Source organism: Amborella trichopoda, chromosome 13 (genome assembly GCF_054954075.1).
Source record: "Amborella trichopoda isolate Santa Cruz 75 chromosome 13, AtrichopodaSantaCruz75HAP2 v2.0, whole genome shotgun sequence".
NCBI lineage: Eukaryota > Viridiplantae > Streptophyta > Magnoliopsida > Amborellales > Amborellaceae > Amborella > Amborella trichopoda.
Genome location: NC_142348.1, coordinates 43,467,756 through 43,486,776, shown reverse-complemented (window position 1 = coordinate 43,486,776; position 19,021 = coordinate 43,467,756). Strand labels below are relative to the sequence as shown.

The window sequence follows — 19,021 nt, the reverse complement described above, 5'->3', positions numbered from 1 at the left end:
GCTGGAACATAAATTTCTATTCTCAAAATAAAACTTTTTAAGGTAATTTATCAAAATTCTTCTTAAATTTTTTTATGATATTCCCTTTTTTAACAATTCGAAATCATGGTCATGTCTAGTTTGATGAGCATTTTGAAATTAAATTAAAAATTATTTTGATACTTTTTTTGTTGAAATATACTAGTGATTTTTTTTTCCGGATTTTCGATTTTCTCTATTCATTTGAACTTAAATTCAAGGTTAAGGAATGCATTATATATTTATTTATTTTATTTCGAGTTCACTTTTTTAGGAAAGAAGGGCATTATTGTCAAAAACAGAAAAACAGGCTAATTTTCAACCCTCACCTGAACTGATTCTCTGAAGCGTCGTTCTCATGTCACACTCCCATTTATAATTATAATCGCCGCGAACGATCCATTTCTCTCTCTCTCTTCTTTCGTCCTTTTGTTTCTCTGTCCTCTTTGTTTCTCTCTCTTCTCTGTCTCCTTTTTGTATCTCTCTCTTCTCTGTTTTGGAGCAAACGAGTGAGCCTCTTTCTCAAACTTACCCATCACCAGGCGTTTGATTCTCTCCTGAAGGATCTTAGAAGGAGAAACCATGGTTTTTCTGAAAACCGTGGCATTTGTCCCTGCCTTCTCTCTCTTCCTGTTTTCCATTTTTTTCTGTTCTTCAAATGCTTATTCCTCTCCACCATTCTACGAGACATCCGGAGGGAATCCTTTTCCAGGTATTTTTATTTTTTTTTGGCGATTATTTCTTTCTTTTTACGATTGCGCGAGGCTCGTGTTGTTTATGGTTTACTTGCTTGTAAGAAATTTTTGTTTTTGAAGATGGGTCTTGAGAGCTTTTTGTTATGTTTATGATGTCGTTTTTGCGAATTTTCTGTAGTGTTTGTTATATGGGTTTTGAGAGATTTCTGTTGCGTTTATGATTTTTTTTGGACAGAAGAGAAAAATGGCGTGGTTTCATGGAGGAGAGTTGCAGAGGAAATCGCTCCTGCACCAGCTGTGCCCTTAGGGAATGAGTCTTTTGTTTTAGCGGCCGAAAGGACTCGAAGGCAAGATCCTTCGAACGATTTTAAACACTACACTGGTGGATGGAATTTAAGTGAACATCATTATTGGGTTGTAAGTGTTTCGAATCTTAATATAATTTGATATGTATTGTTTTTCTTATTATTGGTTTTCTTTTTCATTTCTGCGTTTTGTGGGCTTCAGTGCTTTTCTTTTTAATTTCTGTGTTTTGTGGGCTTCAGTGCAACTCTTTTTATTATCATTTATTATTTTTATTATTATTTTTGTTTTGTGGGCTTCAGTGTTGCTGTTGCTGCTGTTGTTGTTGCAAGTTATTTTTTCTGTAACTTAAAACACTTATTATTATTTTGAATTCTCAGAATCTGTATTGTGTTTGTTTCCATTCTCTGATTAATTCTCGTTCCAATTTCTGTCTCTATGTCTCTGATCTCTTGTGAAATTCTGGTATCCTCATTTTGTTTGGTTCTTTGAATTGGATATTATTGTGTATCCTGAGATTGGATCTTTTATTCTCTCCATATCTTTTTTCAAACTCCTATTTTTTGGTATCTTTTATTTATATATTTAAGATTTATTCTCGTTCCATTCTCTGTCTCTATGTCTCTGATCTCTTGTGAAATTCTGGTATCCTGATTTTGTTTGGTTCTTTGAACTGGGTATTATTGTGTATCCTGAGATTGGATCTTTTATTCTCTCCATGTCTGTTTTCAAACTCCTATTTTTTGGTATCTTTTATTTATATATTTATTATGGTATCTATATTCTTTTATTAAATGCCTTTCACCCCACTCATGTTTCAGATTTTGCTAAATTCTCTTTATTTATTAATTTTTTCAGATTAATTTCATGTTTCCTCTAATTAATTTTATTTTTTTGCAGTCTGTTGCTTTTACCGCTGCTCCCCTGTTTGTGATAGCTGGAGTTTGGTTTGTGGTATTTGGGGTGGTCCTCTTTCTCAGTTGTTGCTGCTATTGTTGCTGCCCCCGGAGAGCTCCGAGCTACTCAAGAGTTGCCTATGCATTATCTCTCATTTTTCTCTTATTTTTCACCTGTGCCGCCATGTAATATCTCTTTCTCATTGTCTTCTAAGCATTTGCTTTGGGTTGATGAGTTTTTTTTCTCTATACTGGTTTTGTTTCACCTTTTCATTGGGGTTTTTCTTTATTTTATATGTTATTGTTTGCGTTTTTTTTTCTTTGCTTGTTTCACATGGATTTTCTGCTGACCCACTTGACTGTGGTTGCTTTTGTTGCAGAGTTGGATGCGCTGTTTTGTATACTGGTCAGGGGAAGTTCCATGAAAGCACAACAGAGACCTTAGATTATGTAGTGGGCCAGGCTAATTTGACAGTTGACAATCTTAAGAACTTCTCGCGGAGTTTATCAGCTGCTAAGACCATGGGGGTTAATCGCATCTTCCTTCCTACTGATGATCAGGCTAAGATCGAAAATCTTGTCACAAAGCTAAATGCTTCGGCTAATACTCTCCAAAATAGGACTGAGGACAATTCTCAGAAAATTCAGAATTGGCTTGATACTGTGTAAGAAATGAGCTTCTGTTTTCTGTGTAGTTCAATTTATGTTATTTGAAAGAGTTTACTGGCAAAGCCATCAAATTGTATTCCAATTGAAGTTTGTTTTTTTTTCTTATTCGAGGAATACTAATTGAATAGGTTATGAACTAAAATAGGCCTCTACAATCTTTAATAGGGTGTTCTATGCTTACCTAATAAAATTATTTTTGATTCCCTGTGTTGGATTGATTCATTTTGTTTATTGTGATGCAGGAGATACTTTCTGATTGTTGTGGCTGCAGTTATGCTATTTTTAGCATTTATTGGATTTCGTAAGCATTTAAATCCTTAGCCTTGGAACATTGTGTTCAGACACTATTCTTTGAATTTCTTTGGTACATTTGAAACATTATTTCTAGCTCTAATTGTTAATTATTATTTCCATTGTTGGCTATTTTGCAGTGTTATCTATTCTTGGGATTCAAGTTATTGTATACATGTAAATATCTTGATTGAGCACCCATTTTTCTTGTTTTCACATTATTATCTTCAGACCGACACTGTTTTAGGTGAGTTATCATTGAATAATCATTTGTTGAATGAATTGCAGATTGGTTGTCATTGGTTGGATTCTGGTTGCTGGGACATTCATTTTATGTGGCGTATTTCTTCTTCTCAACAAGTAAGTAATCACTTTAATTATGTGGTTAGGGCTTCCCTGAAAGAAAGTGCAATATGCCAGTTTTGTTGTTAACTTATCATGTATCATTTTATTAAATTATTTCTAATAGCTTTTATACATGGATAAATGAGCTTTGAGACGTATAACCTGTACAAATCTTGATATTTTAAATTCCAAGTTAACTTCAATGCTGTTCATTATAGTTTAATTCAGTATTGTGTTTGTGTTTAACTTCAATGCTGTTCTTAGTATTTTTCATATATTAGTCAGATTTAGATCACAGAGAACACTCTGAGCACTTCTATAAGAGCAAGAACTCTGGATATGCATTGTAATCAGTTTGATATAATGTTGTACCCTTTAATGAGGCTGAGAAAATGCAGTTCTAAAGTAGAGTACATACCCGAGCACTTTTATAAGAGTACATACCCGAGCACTTCTATAACAACCAGAAAATTGGTTATGCACTGAGTTCCATAATGTTGAAGCCTTCACTAGAGGCGGAGAAACTGTGTATCTAATGTAGAACGCATGGGAATGTTACCCAGTTTGGGTTTTTCTCTTGATATGTTTCTTATTCTTTGAGTTTTAGAAGCTTGTATGTGTTTAGGTTGTAAATCAGATCAACACAATTTAACAAATCCTCTGACAACTGTCAGTTATAATCCCAATTTGTAATAGTCTTTTGCTCACATTTAACTGTTAATGATGCTTGTATGAAAGCCAGCAATGAGAGACTTCAGGATTTTCTAAGGTTCTCTTGAAGTTTGTTGCTATTAGGATAGAAGAGTAGTAGTTGATTTCATTTGGATTCATGCTTGATTTAAGACTTTTTAAGTTTATTTTCGATATTAGGGTAGAAGAGTAGTAGTTGATGTCATTTTGATTCAGGCTTGATTTTGGACTTGTTAAGTTTATTAAAGTTTATTTTCGATAGTTCTCACATGTGTCATCATTTCTAGAGCTGGAAGAGTCTTCGGAAAAATAAAGAAGTCTAAAAGGTTTTTGACGTTCCAATCCCGTTGGGGATGGATCAAGTAAGCTATGGATTCATGAGTTGCGATTCATGGTAGTAGCAAGGATGGAAAAAGTGCTTTTTGCTTCTTGGGGGTACTTGAGTGATTTCCCAACCAAGCTATTCAATTGCTTCAAAGATAAGCTGAGAAACTGATGTAGATTATGATTCATCCAGAAGAATTGAAGACTAATGCTCTGAGTGCCTCTTAGTCTTAGTCAGGGCAATCTATGTTCATGCTCTGGAGGAACAGGAAAATATGGGAGCCATGAGCCATGGAAGAAAATATTGTGAGACACATGAAGAGCCTCCAGATTTTTATGGGAAGTAGAGGATTTTTTTGGACACGTTATGTTATCTCGAGAAATTCTTCTTCTGTAAGCTGTTGATCAATGTGCAGAGAGTCATGGTTGCATGTGTCAAGCTCCGACATGCCCTTTGTGGGTTCCTTTACTTTTTTTGCTAGATGATCTTGTGGGGTCAATTAGGGATTGTATACTATGAGACTATTTATTTTTGTACAAGCAAGTCACAATCACTTTTAACCATTAGATGTGAAATCCAATAGATGAAAATGTGTCACAACATTCGAAAAATTTTATTTAGGAATTTGTGCCTAAGCAATGCCACATCCACATTCACTCGATTTCTATTCTAACAGTCACACATGATTGTGACCTCCTTGTATCAAAAGTAAATGCTCTCATTGTATTATACATTTCCAGTCAATTATCAGCATCCTTTTAAAAGAAAGGAAATGCTGTTAGGTGTTAGTCTCTTGCTGAAAATTTGTCCCATTCAAGGGCAAGCAGTGGTTTGATGTGGGGTAAGGAGAAATTATTAGGGTCCTCATTAGGAAGAACTTTATTACAGGAACTCTTCTCATTATCCAACAGGACTTATAGAATGGGACTGCATTGACTTCATTCCACAGCTTTTCGTGTAATTTTTTGAGATCATCTCAGAAATAACATTAACCCAAGGTTGAAATTTTGGATACGTGAAATGTAAGCATTACATCTATAAGATTGATCTGGTGGGCCTGATATACTCTACTTGTGCGGAGGTGGAACCTATCAATTGAATATTGCAGTTGCTGCTCTTCGTATTTAATATTTGGTTGACACAACTTTAGCAACAAGAGGCATGCGCACTGCCCTTGCTTTTACTTGGATCCTACTGAAATACTAGGTCTCTCTCGTGTCTCAATCTTAAAATGATTGTGTTTCTGTCTCATTTTGAGTCTCTTCTTGATGGATTTTTGTCTAATTGTGGGTTGAAGAACATTATGGTGGATTGAGTCTCACTTGTTGAAATATGAAAAGAAAATGGGACTAATCAGTTATAATATCTATTGAGTAGCACTGAAATCTTGGAATGCAAAATAGGATTAAGAATATAGATATGAAAGTCTAATGTGTAACATATATATGAATTTTTTGGTGTTATTGTGAGTTGAAGAGCATTTGTTGGTGAATTGAGACAGACTTACTCTTTTATGACGGGAAATATTGTATGTTGCCTGGATGACTTCTACAGATTTTGATTACCGAAAAAAGAAAAAAGAATATGAACCAGGACTAAAATTTAATATTTAAATCATTAGTCTTCATTTTCTTATCCAACATGCTGAAGTAACAGAAAAAATTGCCTATAGTGACTGTCTTGAAGGTTGTATTCTTAATCGGTTGTGTAATAATTGATTGCACCTCACCACTTCTTATCCAACATGCTGAAGTAACAGAAAAAATTGCCTATAGTGACTGTCTTGAAGTTTGTATTCTTAATCGGTTGTGTAATAATTGATTGCACCTCTCCACCACATCCACCATCATCATCATGATCCTCTCTGTCACTCTCTCAATTTTTAATTTTTTAATTTATATTTTTTTTGTGGGGTTAGATTTTGGTCTCTTGACTGACATTTTGGTTCTTCTTGATGGTCAGTGTTGTTTCAGATACTTGTGTTGCCATGGATGAATGGGTAGATCACCCTCATGCAAGGACAGCACTGGATGATATACTCCCATGTGTGGATGTGTCCACTGCTAATGAATCCTTGTATCGAAGCAAGGAAGTCTCCTACCAATTGGCTAATGTTGTTAATCAGGTCATCACCAATGTCTCCAATGGAAATTTCCCTCCCATTGCTGCCCCTTTATACTACAACCAATCTGGACCCTTGGTACCTGTTCTATGCAACCGGTTTAACTCCGACATCAGCTATCGAAATTGTCAAGCTGGAGAAGTCACCTTCAAAAATGCGTCACAGGTAAAAGCTTTTTTTGTCTAGCTGTCCTTGCAACACCGTAAGAACATTTTCTCTCCCATTGTTGTCTGTGTATATATATATATATATATATATATATATATATATATATATATATATATATATATATAAAATATATGTACACCTATAGGTGAAATGCTACAATATCTCGCCACCCGCCACAGACTTGCTATGTCCGTGGCAGTTTATTGAACGGATCCGCAATGGACGGCGCCGTCCACTGCTGTTTCGCGTGAATTTTTTGACCGCCACGGATATGCTAGGTCCGTGGCGGTCAAAAAATACACATTGCTCGATTTTTTTGGACGGTGATGAGTTTATTGGTGAAAACACTGTTCATTTTCGCCCATAGGCGTTGCGTAAATGCTTCCTATATATATATATATATATATATATATATATATATGAGTAAACCTTACACTAGGCAGTTATAATGAATAATAATATGGGTGGAATCTCAGCCATCAAATCTTCATCATGTGGTTCAGAATACATATCAGTATATGAATTTTAAATTTTTTTCTATAAATCTGATTAAGATGAAATTTTGGGTGTATATATCTAACACTATTGCGCACCATATAAAAAAATTATTTTCAATAATTTAAAATGACCAAATTACCCCCATCATTTTTCAGGGTCATTTTATATTTTTGGAAATGTTTTTTATATATTTTTTAATTGTGCGCCCTAGTTTTTAGTATACACATCTGTTTAGTATGCACGTCTAAAATTTCATTATAATCCGATTTCTAAAAAGAATATTAAAGTTCATATAGTGATATGCATTTTGAACCACATGATGAAGATCCGACAACTTCCATTTCACTTATATTACTATTCATTATAGCTGCGCAGCTATTGTTAGCTTTATATATATATATATATATGTGTGTGTGTACATATGCAAAAATGTATAGGCATAGGTTTGTATAGAAAAACATCTATATTACAATATTAGAACATTATTCGTTTTTTTTGACGATGGGAGCATCATTTTATGCAACATTTAATGTTTTTCCTTGCACAGGAATTGGATAGCTTTCTATATCTAGTATTTGCAACTGAAAAAACTAGCTCTGTATTGGTTTATCTGCCATGTTGGTGATTTGAGCGTATGGTTCATTCCTAGTGGGTTAGTGTTTTGGTCAGTCGATAACACATTTAGAAATAATAAAAAAATTTCTACCCAGTCTAAAAACAACGTAGTCTTTGGACTCCTCAGAACATGGAAGTGCGCTGGTTATTTTTTAAAAGCAACATGAATTCATTTGATTAGTTCTATTTGAGCGCTGGTTATTTTTTAAAAGCAACATGAATTCATTTGATTAGTTCTATTTGAGCCCTGCTACTACTTTTCCGATTGTCAGATAGAAAGATTCCTCAAATTTTAATCTTTCTATGTCCCAGATTATGAAAATGCTCCCAATTATTTTTAAAGACAACCCAGGTTTCTTTAAAAAAACTTGTCCCAAATAATTTCTCTTCTCAAACGACCATGTTACTCTAATTAGTATGGCATACATTCTCTCAAACGACCATGTTACTCTAATTAGTATGGCATACATTCTCTTTTTCACGTTCCTTGTGTTCCTCGACTTAGTTTTGTATGAGCCCCTCCAAAATGGCCTTCAAAATGGTCTCTATTCTGTGGAGTAGAGCCCCTCCAAAATGGCCCTCCAAAATGGTCTCTATTCGGTGGAGTAGAGCCCCTCCAAAATGGTCTCTATTCTGTGGAGTAGAGCAATACAGTTCTGTAGCTTGTCCTAAATAACGTCTCTTTCTAATTAGTTTTCTTTGAACTTGTGTTCGTCCTCTTTACTATTTTGGTTTAAATAACGTCTCTTGTGTTCGTCCTCTTTACTATTTTGGTTTAAATAACGTCTCTTTCTAATTAGTTTTCTTTGAACTTCGTCTCTTTCTAATTGGTTTTCTTTGAACTTGTGTTCCTCCTCTTTACTAGTTTGGCTAGTTTGGTTTAAATAACGTCTCTTTCTAATTAGTTTTCTTTGAACTTGTGTGTTCCTCCTCTTTACTAGTTTGGCTTCCTCTTTAGATTTAAACGTCTCTTACTAATTAGTTTTCTTTGAACTTGTGTGTTCCTCCTCTTTACTAGTTTGGCCTCCTCCTTACTAGTTTGGTTTTAAGTCTGGCAAAGTGGTCTCTAGAAACATCTTAAAAATTGGTTGCTTTCCCTATAACATTAGGATCTAACTTTGGGTTCTTTTAGGTATGGAGGGGTTATGTATGCGAGGTGTCGTCTTCAGGCCTTTGTACTTCAGTTGGTCGATTAACACCTGATATGTACAATCAAATGGTTGCTGCAACTAATGTGAGCTATGGCCTTTATCGCTATGGCCCCTTCCTCACCCAATTGGAGGACTGCACTTTCGTTAGGGAGACGTTCAATACTATCAGTGACAGAGATTGTCCAGGCTTGAGGCGATATAGCAAGTTGATTTACATTGGCCTTGTTATGGTCTCATCAGCTGTGATGCTTTCACTCATCTTTTGGGTCATCTATTCTAGAGAGAGGCGACACCGCGTTTATAATAAGAGGCACCGTGGGGCATCAGCTCATGCACTAACGCAAGACAAGGGTCCATAGATGATTCTTACGTGGTGGTTTCTCTTGCTTTTAGGTTTGATTTCTTGGTTCTTGATTCTTGCATGGTGGTGCTCTTGCTTTTACGTAAGGTATTGTTAAAAATTGATTTCTTGTTTGTATGTTAGAACATGTCTAATGTTAGCCATGTAAAATGAACGTGTAGTAAAATGAATATAAAATGAATGGCTGTGATTTTTTTACAAAGTAAAATGAATGTCCGAATGTCTATGATTTTTTACAAAGTAAAATGAATGTCCTTGAAGTATCAGCCAGAATGCCACATCCCCGTTTCTTTTAAATGTTGTACAGACCTAATGTGCCCAAAAAGCTGATTACAGATCGACGTTTCTCATGGGCGGCGGGGATATGTCCATGCATCCAAATGTATTCATGGTGAACAGGTGAGGCTACATGTTTCTTATAAATGGATTTTCTTGTTTGCAGGTCACATGTGGTGGGATGTGTATATAAACAGTGGATTCACCCTCATAGGTGCAGAGAAGCATTTTGATGTTGTGGTCTTTCTGATGCCAGTTTCGCTGTCTTTCGACTTTGTATATACTTCGGTGTATATATGTCGGAGCCAGAGGATAGAGATGTACATTGGTTGAATTCTGAATCTGGGTAAGGGCATCATCTGACAGCTTTGGTCGAGCATAGAGATGTTTGGATGAATTCTGAATCTGGGTGACATGGACGGCCAAGATTTTGAAGAAGAACATTTTTGGGTTCACCATTCCACGCACTATTTGCTTCATGACACTAGATGGGTTCCATTTTTAGAGATTTGAAGAATATAGGTTCTCCATTTTACACAGCTTCGTTACATTAGATTAGTATGTTTGAATTTGTGATGGTTGAGTATAGAATTTCGTGATTATCACATCGATCCACCATGGTAGTAATTTATCCCCACCTTGCAATCAATTCCTTCGTGCTCTAATGGTAGCTGCTGCATTGCATGGTGAGATGTGCTCAGTCAAAGGCTAGTGATTGTGCTGATTGGAACGAGCTCGAGGGTGTACAGGTTCTTGCTTTGAATAGGCGATTTGATTAATAATATATAGTATTATGAGAATGATTATGTTTATTTCCAATAGACAGATTTGTGGTGATTGTAGTCCTAGAACGTCTTGAACTGTGGGGTGTGGAGCAGAAGTGGCTCTCGTATGAGGGATCTTTGGGTGTGGGTAGTGAATGAAAGTCCTTTGAGCGAAATGATATAATAGAGCACATAACCAGGAAGGAGGCCTGCGCTTCAATGGTGGCTCACACCCAAAACCCACAGCTATAACCCTAATCTCACCTGAACAGAGATCCTCTTTTCCCTGGGAAGGAGATGTCTTGGTAGCCAAAGCATCTTTATTCCTTTTTCGTGTAAAAATACCTGCACGAGAGTACCTTGGTGTCCATGAGGCGCTTATCAAAAACCTCATGGAGGCGCTGACTTAGCTTCTTCATGCACCCCTGCCACCACCTGCAATTCTAGTGACATTGGAGGCGGTGCCTCAGCTTCTTCATGCACCCCTGCCACCACCTGCAATTCCAGTGACATTGTCAGTTGTGCCTCGAGCATGGGCAAAAATGATGCTCGGTTATTTTTCACTTCACTTGAGGTGCAAGTTTTAACCGATAATATTGAGATTAGATGAACGTCCAATGGTTTGGATATAAAATCATGGGAATTCTATTCATTAAAAATGAACAAGATAATTTCTCTAATAATATTGAAAATCGATGGTGGTGCACTAATTTAATGTCTGTACATCCTGAACTCGACCTCGAGAATTTAGGATTTTCAGCATCAAAATCACCTCTTCTAATGAAGTTTGGAGATGCGCCTTAATTTGGTATGTGAAGTTTTGAGATACGCCTTAATTTGGCATATGAACTCTGAGAATCGAGGATTTTCAGCATAGAAACCACCCCTACTAATGAAGTTTTGAGACTCAAATGTTATCAAAACCGGATCAGCCATTGGCATTGGACTCTGGAAGCCAAAACCTGTTTAGTTGAACTAGTTGGATTAAATTTTGAGTTTTATTGGATGGGGTTTCTATAATGCCCACGGCAAGAAAAAGTAAAGCGCCACTTCAAAACATTGTTTGGAAAACACTTGGGGAATGTAAAATCCCTATGATGGGAAAACACTTGGGGTATGTGAAATCCCTATGATGGATTGAAAATTGAAATCCCTATGATGGATTGAAAATCTATTTCCGGTGTCTATTATGAAATTTGTAGCTTAAAAATTGTATAGATCTTGTGGATTTGGATTTGTGAACACGCGAGATTTTGTGGATTTGGATTTGTGAACACGTGAGATCTTGTGGATTTGGATTTGTGAACACGTGAAAATGAATGGTTTAGATAATAGTTTATATAATAACCTTATTTTTATGTAAATGAATTATTTTAACATTTTCCTTTTGCTTTTTAGCCAAAATTGATGCAGGCCGGCCGTGGCTTGCAAAGTATTGCCGGTAGTCACTCACTCAACTCCTAGTATGAGGATGCATACAACTCTTTAAGTGCAGTAGAAAATTGCCTGTAACAAGCAATATTTTCATTTAAAAATTCATTACTATATTTTAATCCCACATATAGTACTTTTTAGACTCAAAACCTATGTTTATATGCTTATAAAAGATTAGTTATAAAAGATTAGATTGGAATATCAAACCCCACATTTGGAACTCTTAAAACAATAACTGGAAAATAACTCTTCATCTGTAGTAAAATAACTCCCCTACAATCGTAGTTTATATATAAACTGGCCTAGGCATTGATCAACAGTCCAACTGGTCGGACCAATTGGTGTTTAGTTTTGATATGGTGTCCGCCTAATATGGACACTGAATTATTGCATCAGCACGCCCCAAATGGTCAACGTGAGAAATGAAGAATTATGATTGCACGTCTTTTAAAATTTTTATTTTTGGTAAATTGTATCAAATTTGAAATCTTAGATGTTTATTTCAAGAAATCAAAAAATAAGTCGTGAAAAATAAAATGACGAAAATAGCATGTAGCATACAATTAATTTGTCTGATTTATTATTCACAAATTATTTTTAACATATTTGTAGTTCGCCTGATTGCGTAAAATTTCAATTCGATTTGCTAACACATTAATTTTTTTTTTTCAATTTAATACAATTTGTGAAAAATTTAAAATTCAAACAAAACAAAATTGTGGCCATCAAAAATTCGTCATTCTAATATTTTGATGGCGAAGTGGAAAGTGCAGATGCACACGCATGCACAAAAAATAGGTGTGTCAAGGCTTGTACAGTAATTGAAGCTTCATAAGTTGGAAATGAGCTGAGGAGCCCATCCCAGCCCTGAAAATCTAGGGCTTGGGCCACAAAATGTGGTCAGAGGGTTGTACTAGGGCCAGGCTACCATGGCATGAAATTCAGGCAAGGCTGGCCTGCTAAAGCCACAACGGGGCTGGTCCTATCTTGCCCAGCTCAAACCTAATTTTCCCCCTTATTTTTTATTTTTAATACTGCAGATTAGCTAGCCCGATCAGCCCCAAACTGGGACAAAGCCGGGCTTTGGACTCGGGGCTCCTCGTCCCTTGACCAGGCTGGTCCTGATTTGGGTTGACCCTAGTTGGATCTGGGTTGGTCTTGGGCCAGGGTTGGCTAGGCCCAGGCCTAACTCGTTGCCAACCTTAGTATCCAACTTAAACAATGTGACCTAAAAATCTATTTGCATCCTAAATATAAATTTTTTTAGTGATATATATATATATATATATCCAATCGAGATGATCAATTAGAGAGTTTCTAGTTTCAAATGACTTTTTTTCGTTTGATCTTTGAGGTGCACTTTGTATAAGAAAACCTTATATAATATGTTGTGACATGCGATATTATTTCTTTAATGCTATATATATATATATATATCCGGTCGAGATGATTAATTAGAGAGTTAGAGAGTTTTAAGTTTCAAACGACTTTGAAGCTTCAAACGACCTTTTTTCGTTTGATCTTTGAGGTGCACTGTGTATAAGATAACCTTATACATCAGACCTTTTTTCGTTTGATCTTTGAGGTGCACTTTGCATAAGATAAACCTTATACATCAAAGGAACGTGCGCCTCTAAATCTTGCTAAAAGGCGCAGTTATGGCACTGAATATGATGACCTAATCTACGTTATTTTGGAAACAATTGGAAATTTAAGGAAAAAGTTTATATAAGGCTGTGAATTACATATGCATCTCAAAAGTCCATCGGAAAATGTTGTTTTAATATTGAAAATACTTCTAATTGATCATCTCGGCATCGAGATGCATGAATATGAAAAGAAAAAAAATTTTAGTCTCAGAAATAGTGCATCTTACAATGCATTATCTAGACCGTCCATTTTCAATATTTTCATATGTTTATAGATCTACTTGATTTTAAGCATTTTTTGAGTTTAAAGTTTTATAATTAGATATGAAAATAGATTTTGAGATAATCCTAATAATTTTTTTCACTAAAATTACATGTTATGATAACATTTGAAAGTGCGCCTTAATTGGATAGTTTAAGGTTGCAACCTTATAGAAACTACATCCTTTAAAACATGGATGGTTTAGATAAAGTCTTCCCAACCCCTATAGGCAAAAATGAACAGTGATACCACTTATGTTCATCACCATCTAAAGTTCATTGTACGGTCACGATTGTCTGGTAGTGTTTTATTTTTTATTTTTTTTCTATAAATCAGAATGATCTGAAATTTGGAGTGTATATGCATCTTTGTGAGGCGCACCTAATAAAAATATATATATATAAAATATTTCGTAAAATATAAATTGACCAAAATACCATCGTAATTTTTCAAAGGTATTTTGGTTAACTTATATTTTACAAATTATATTTTTTATATTTTTCTTAAATTCTCCTATTTTTGATGAATACACACTCCAAATTTCATATCATTCTGATTTGTAAAAAAAAAATGAAAAATAAAACACTACCGGACAACTGTGACAGAGCGATGAACTTTGGATGGTGATAAGCATAGGCGAAATCACTATTCATTTTCGCCTTTAGGCGTTGCGTAGTATATATATATATATATATATATATATATATATATATATATATATATATATATATAAACTTACAATCTATTTTTTTCTCATGTACATGCATCTTGATATTGAGATGATCAATTTAGAGATACTTGGGCACGAGAACAACATCTTCTAGTAAAATTTTTGAGGTAGGCTCAAATTTGATTGTTTAGAGCCTCGGCTCTATATAAATTTTTTTTAATATATATATATATATATATAATCTAAACTTCACAACCTTTCAAATTATAAAAGTTCAAGATAGAAAGAGTTGTAAAGGATGGATTTATTAATTTTGTAGTCTATTTTTTTTAAAAAAATTACTTTTATGGGGCAATTTTGTAAATATTATTGTAAGATAAAGGGTACTTTTGTCATCTCTATAATGGGTAAAATTGAAATTTTAACTAAATGACAATGGTACTTTACAAATAAAGTTTCAAGACATTAACTTCTAAAATGCCATTATATTTTTATGAAAATTTCAAATTTGTCATTGCTTAATGATAAAGTTACCTATTTAAATAATTTTTTAATAAAAAAGTAATCATTGTTTTGATAAATACACCGATTACAACCTCTTTTAACTTGAACCTCTGTATTTTGAGGGGTTATTAACTCTAAACAAACAAACATATATATATATATATATATATATATATATATATATATATATATATATATATATATATATATATATATATATATATATATATATGAGTAATGATCTTATGAGACGCTTCCATACCCATGTGTGTAGAACTCCAAAAGATCACCACTAACCTTTGTATTTTGAGGGGTTATTAACTCTATATATATATATATATATATATGGGGCAATGATTTCATATATAGTAATATGATGCAACAACCTTAAAAACCATCTTATGGCCATTTGTTTGATCCAAATTTTGAAATATACACTCTTTTAAACTCAACCTATAAAGTATTGTTTTAGCCCAATTAACATAGGCCGTTCATTTTGGTGAGATGCTTAGATCTAGGCTTTGGAAGGATTTTTTCTTTCTAATTTTTTTGGGTGGCTTTATTATCATTAGATGAACAATATTAAAAAATGAAAAAATGATTTTGAATTTATAAAGGCTAAGATCTTGAAATTCACAAATGAATGGTCTAGATTTGTTTTTGGAGGGGACTCATTTTGACTATATCTAGGGTTCAAATTGAACTTTTTTTTTTGGGGGGATTGATTATTGAGATGAAGAGAGTGTGTATGCCAAATTTTAGGTCATACAAATATTACAAACATGATTTTTTAGAAGTGTCGTTGCCTTATACAATGATACAACTTTTGCTTTGGATCATTACTCATATATATATATATATATATATATATATATATATATATATATATATATATATATATATATATATATATATATATATATATATATATAGGGTGCAGTTTGTATAGAGCCCATGCTCTACACAATCAAATTAGAGTCTACCTTCAAATAGTATCGAGAAATGTGGTTTCAATATTGAAAATCTTTGTGATAGCTTTAAAATATATTTTCAAATTTATTTATGAAGTTTAAAGCTTTAAAAATAGTGTAGATCGACATATCTATGATATTTTGAAAATTGACAATCCAAAAATGCGTTACAAAATACATTATTTTCAAAACTTGCAATAGATTTTTTTTTTCATGTTCTTGCATCTTGATGTCAAGATGATCAATTTAAATATATTTGGGCATCAAAACAACCTCTTCTAATGAAATTTTTGTGGTAACTTCAAATTTGATTGTTTAGAGCCTCGGCTGTATATAAACTTTTCCCAAATATATACATATCACTTTGTGGACTTAAAATCTTTGTTTTTATTTCCATACATCTCTATGTTAAGATAATCAAATGTAAGTTTTGTTTAAGTCGGAAGTTTTTGGGTGAGTTTTTGAGATGCACTTTATTTCCACAATGTGAGGTTGACAGCTGACACACACGTCCAGATATGCATATATTTTATGACTTTTTGGCCCAACAGGGCCTACCGTGGCCCGGCCTGAATATTATTTGAGGTTAGTGAGCCCAGATTTAAATGTGATTCAACCCATCCCATCAGTCCCATTCTAGAGGCTTTGCAAGTTGGTAGGCTCAGTTTTGGACAAATTGACCCTCTTGTCGTCCTAAAGTTCCGTCATTTTAAGAAATTTCCAACTTTTTAACATTATTACATTGATACCCAATTCAAAATGACAATAGTGCCCCTACTTTGGATTTTGAATTCCGAAATTTAATACTTTTAACATTTTTTTCCCGATAACTTCAAAAGTTTAAGTTTCCAAATACCGGCAGGTTGCGAAAAAAACAACAAAAAAATAAATAAAAAATAAACATGAATGTAATATTTGGGGATTTTTTTAATAAAGGCAATTTAAAGGGATATCTTTGTAATTTACTTTCGACTTGGGTAGGCCTCATTTTACAGTAATATGTGAGGTATGGTTCCTCGTGTGATCTTTTTCACCATTTAATAAAGAGAAAAGTTTATATATGTGATATAAATTTTATATGTTGGATAAGGTTTTAATTTTGAAAGACTCTAATTGATCATCTCGATGTCAAGATATATGAATATGAAAAACAAAAGTTTTTTAGTCTCATAAATAATGCATCTTGCAACATATTATCTAGGCCGTTTATTTTCAAGATTTTCATATGTCTATAGATCTACTTGATTTTAACCTTTTTTGGAATTTAAAATTTTTTAATTATATATGAAAATAGATTTTAAGATAATTTTAAGAAATTTTTACAACAAAATTACATATTATGATAAAATTTGGAGGTGTGCCTTAATTAGATTGTTTAAGGTTACAACCTTATAGAAACCACACCCTCTAATAAATGACCATAAAGTAATGGAATCTACAACTATGGTGCAGTTGGACTTCGCATCATTCGGCATTGAATAAAAACTCCAATTCTTCAAACTGATCTAAATTTTCTTCACATCTAAATTAATTATGGATGAAGTTTCTATAAGGCCTAGGACAAAATAAAATCTTATCTCAAGTCCTTGTCTTGAAAGCATTTTCAATAATGGAAATATCCATAATGGCCTTAAAGTCAATTTCCAACATCAACAATCAAATTTGAAACTTAAAAATGGAATAAATCTTGTGAATATGTGAACACCTATATTTAGGGTGAAATAGAAAATCTATATAATTTGTTTAAAAAAATGGAACAAATCTCGTGAATATGTAAACATTTATTTTTAGGGTGAAATGGACGGTTTATATAATGTGTTATAATATATACTACCTAATTATTTTTCACAACCATAATGTTTCAAGTCGAGATAATCAATTTAAAGGTTTTTCAATGGTTAAATTGCAATTTTTCATGAGTTATGAAGTGTGGCTTTATCTATTTTGATAGGGCTGCAATACTATCAAACCATTTTCCATTAATTATTGTAAAAAAAAAAAACACTAATTATTATTTCTTTCAAATGTTGGGAAAAAAAAAAAAAAAGTACTTGTTACCAAGTGTTGTGTAGCTTCTCATAAGTACATTAAATGAAGAAGCCCCAACCATTTATTGTAGGGTTGGTACGTCCATAACAATGGACGGTCTAGATGCTGCTTTTTAAGAGAACACAACTTAGATGAAAACCCCATAATTGAGGCATATATATCCATTAAAGAAAATGAATGGCTAGGGTTTGTCCAAGCTCTCAATATTTTCACCAACGACTCAAAGAGGTTCTCCCGTTTTTTGTTCAGTTTTATCAAGACGAGGGCTAGTTAAAATGTGTTCGACCACTGTTTGAATCTGTTTAACAGAATTGTCAAAAAAGAAATAAAAAAAAATTATACTTTTAAATATAAAATATTATATAAAAAAATGTTATCTTTGTTTAATCAGTCTAACCAACTGAAACGCATTATGTGATGGATGGTTTAGATGAGAGGTCTAAGTGCGTCAATGTTCATCTCAGCCGTTTGTCTCATGAGGTTGAGGCGACACTGCAGCATATTGATTGCAACCTTATATAAACTTCAAGGATATATAGAGATTCTTTTTTTAATGTTAATTATTACTTCCATTAATGAAAACGAGCGAAGCTCGATATACAGCAAGCACATGAATATATAGGGGAAATATCGTTAAAGGGTATGAAACCCTTTAAAAAATCATAAAAGGGATCAAATTATCCCTACTAAGGGTATTTTTATAATATGATATATACAAAATAATTTAAGTACAAAATTATAAAAACACCTTTAATTGTTCTATGTTGTTAGTACTGAGCTATGTCTTCCTTACCTGGAATGCGGAACAACTAAAAATATTTTCATCATTTGGTTGAGACATCTTAGAGATCAAATTATAAAAACACCCACGATTATTCCACATTCCAAATACCAAATAAAAACAAAATAGTAAAAAAGTCTCAAATATAACCCTTTTAATAATATCGTAAGGGATTTCATCTCCTTTAGTGATATTTACCCATACATCGAGAAAAACTCCGTACTTATGAGAGAATATAGATTCGACCAGTATTCAGACGCACTACTTGGGCTGAGTACTTGGCCCATGCTCGAGCCAAGTACTTGGCCCGAGTTTGAGTAATTTGGACTGAGTAGGACTGAGTACTGTGGTAGGAAAAATGTTAAAAAAAAAATAAAAAAAATAGATAAAACGTATGTAAAATAAAATTAAACAAAACACATATAAATGTGGTTAAAAAAACAGTGAAAAAATAAATTTTAAAAATTTACTTTGTGATCTGGGTATTTTTTGAAACTTTCCAAGAAAATAAGAA

General features: G+C 33.5%; 1 protein-coding gene across 6 annotated transcripts; it reads left to right on the top strand.

Annotated features, from left to right (window-relative positions):
• The first annotated feature begins 514 nt into the window (after window positions 1-514).
• Window positions 515-10,223, top strand: LOC18442530 (uncharacterized). Of its 6 annotated transcripts, none has more exons than XR_016047498.1 (10): window positions 515-730; window positions 952-1,130; window positions 1,917-2,098; window positions 2,293-2,577; window positions 2,824-2,882; window positions 3,013-3,049; window positions 3,161-3,232; window positions 6,195-6,519; window positions 8,768-9,234; window positions 9,590-10,223. XR_016047498.1 is itself a non-coding variant. In XM_088855741.1 (10 exons), the coding sequence occupies exons 1-9, from the start codon at window positions 601-603 to the stop codon at window positions 9,143-9,145; spliced, it is 1,647 nt and encodes a 548-aa protein (XP_088711867.1). In that variant the 5' UTR covers window positions 515-600; the 3' UTR covers window positions 9,146-9,159; window positions 9,590-10,223. The 6 variants fall into 6 exon arrangements, 4 of the variants coding, with proteins under 4 accessions (XP_088711867.1, XP_088711866.1, XP_006852807.1 ...); XR_002282331.2 differs by having other exon boundaries at window positions 949-1,130; XM_088855741.1 differs by having other exon boundaries at window positions 8,768-9,159.
• Window positions 10,224-19,021: the final 8,798 nt, after the last annotated feature.

What these genes read in the sequence shown, in the direction of transcription:
- LOC18442530 (XM_006852745.4), top strand. Translation starts at nt 601, where the DNA reads ATGGTTTTTCTGAAAACCGTGGCATTTGTCCCTGCCTTCTCTCTCTTC. An exon ending in TTTAGCATTTATTGGATTTC is followed by an intron (nt 2,883 to 3,012) that starts GTAAGCATTTAA and finishes GCTATTTTGCAG; the next exon opens with TGTTATCTATTCTTGGGATT. An exon ending in GTATTTCTTCTTCTCAACAA is followed by an intron (nt 3,233 to 6,194) that starts GTAAGTAATCAC and finishes CTTGATGGTCAG; the next exon opens with TGTTGTTTCAGATACTTGTG.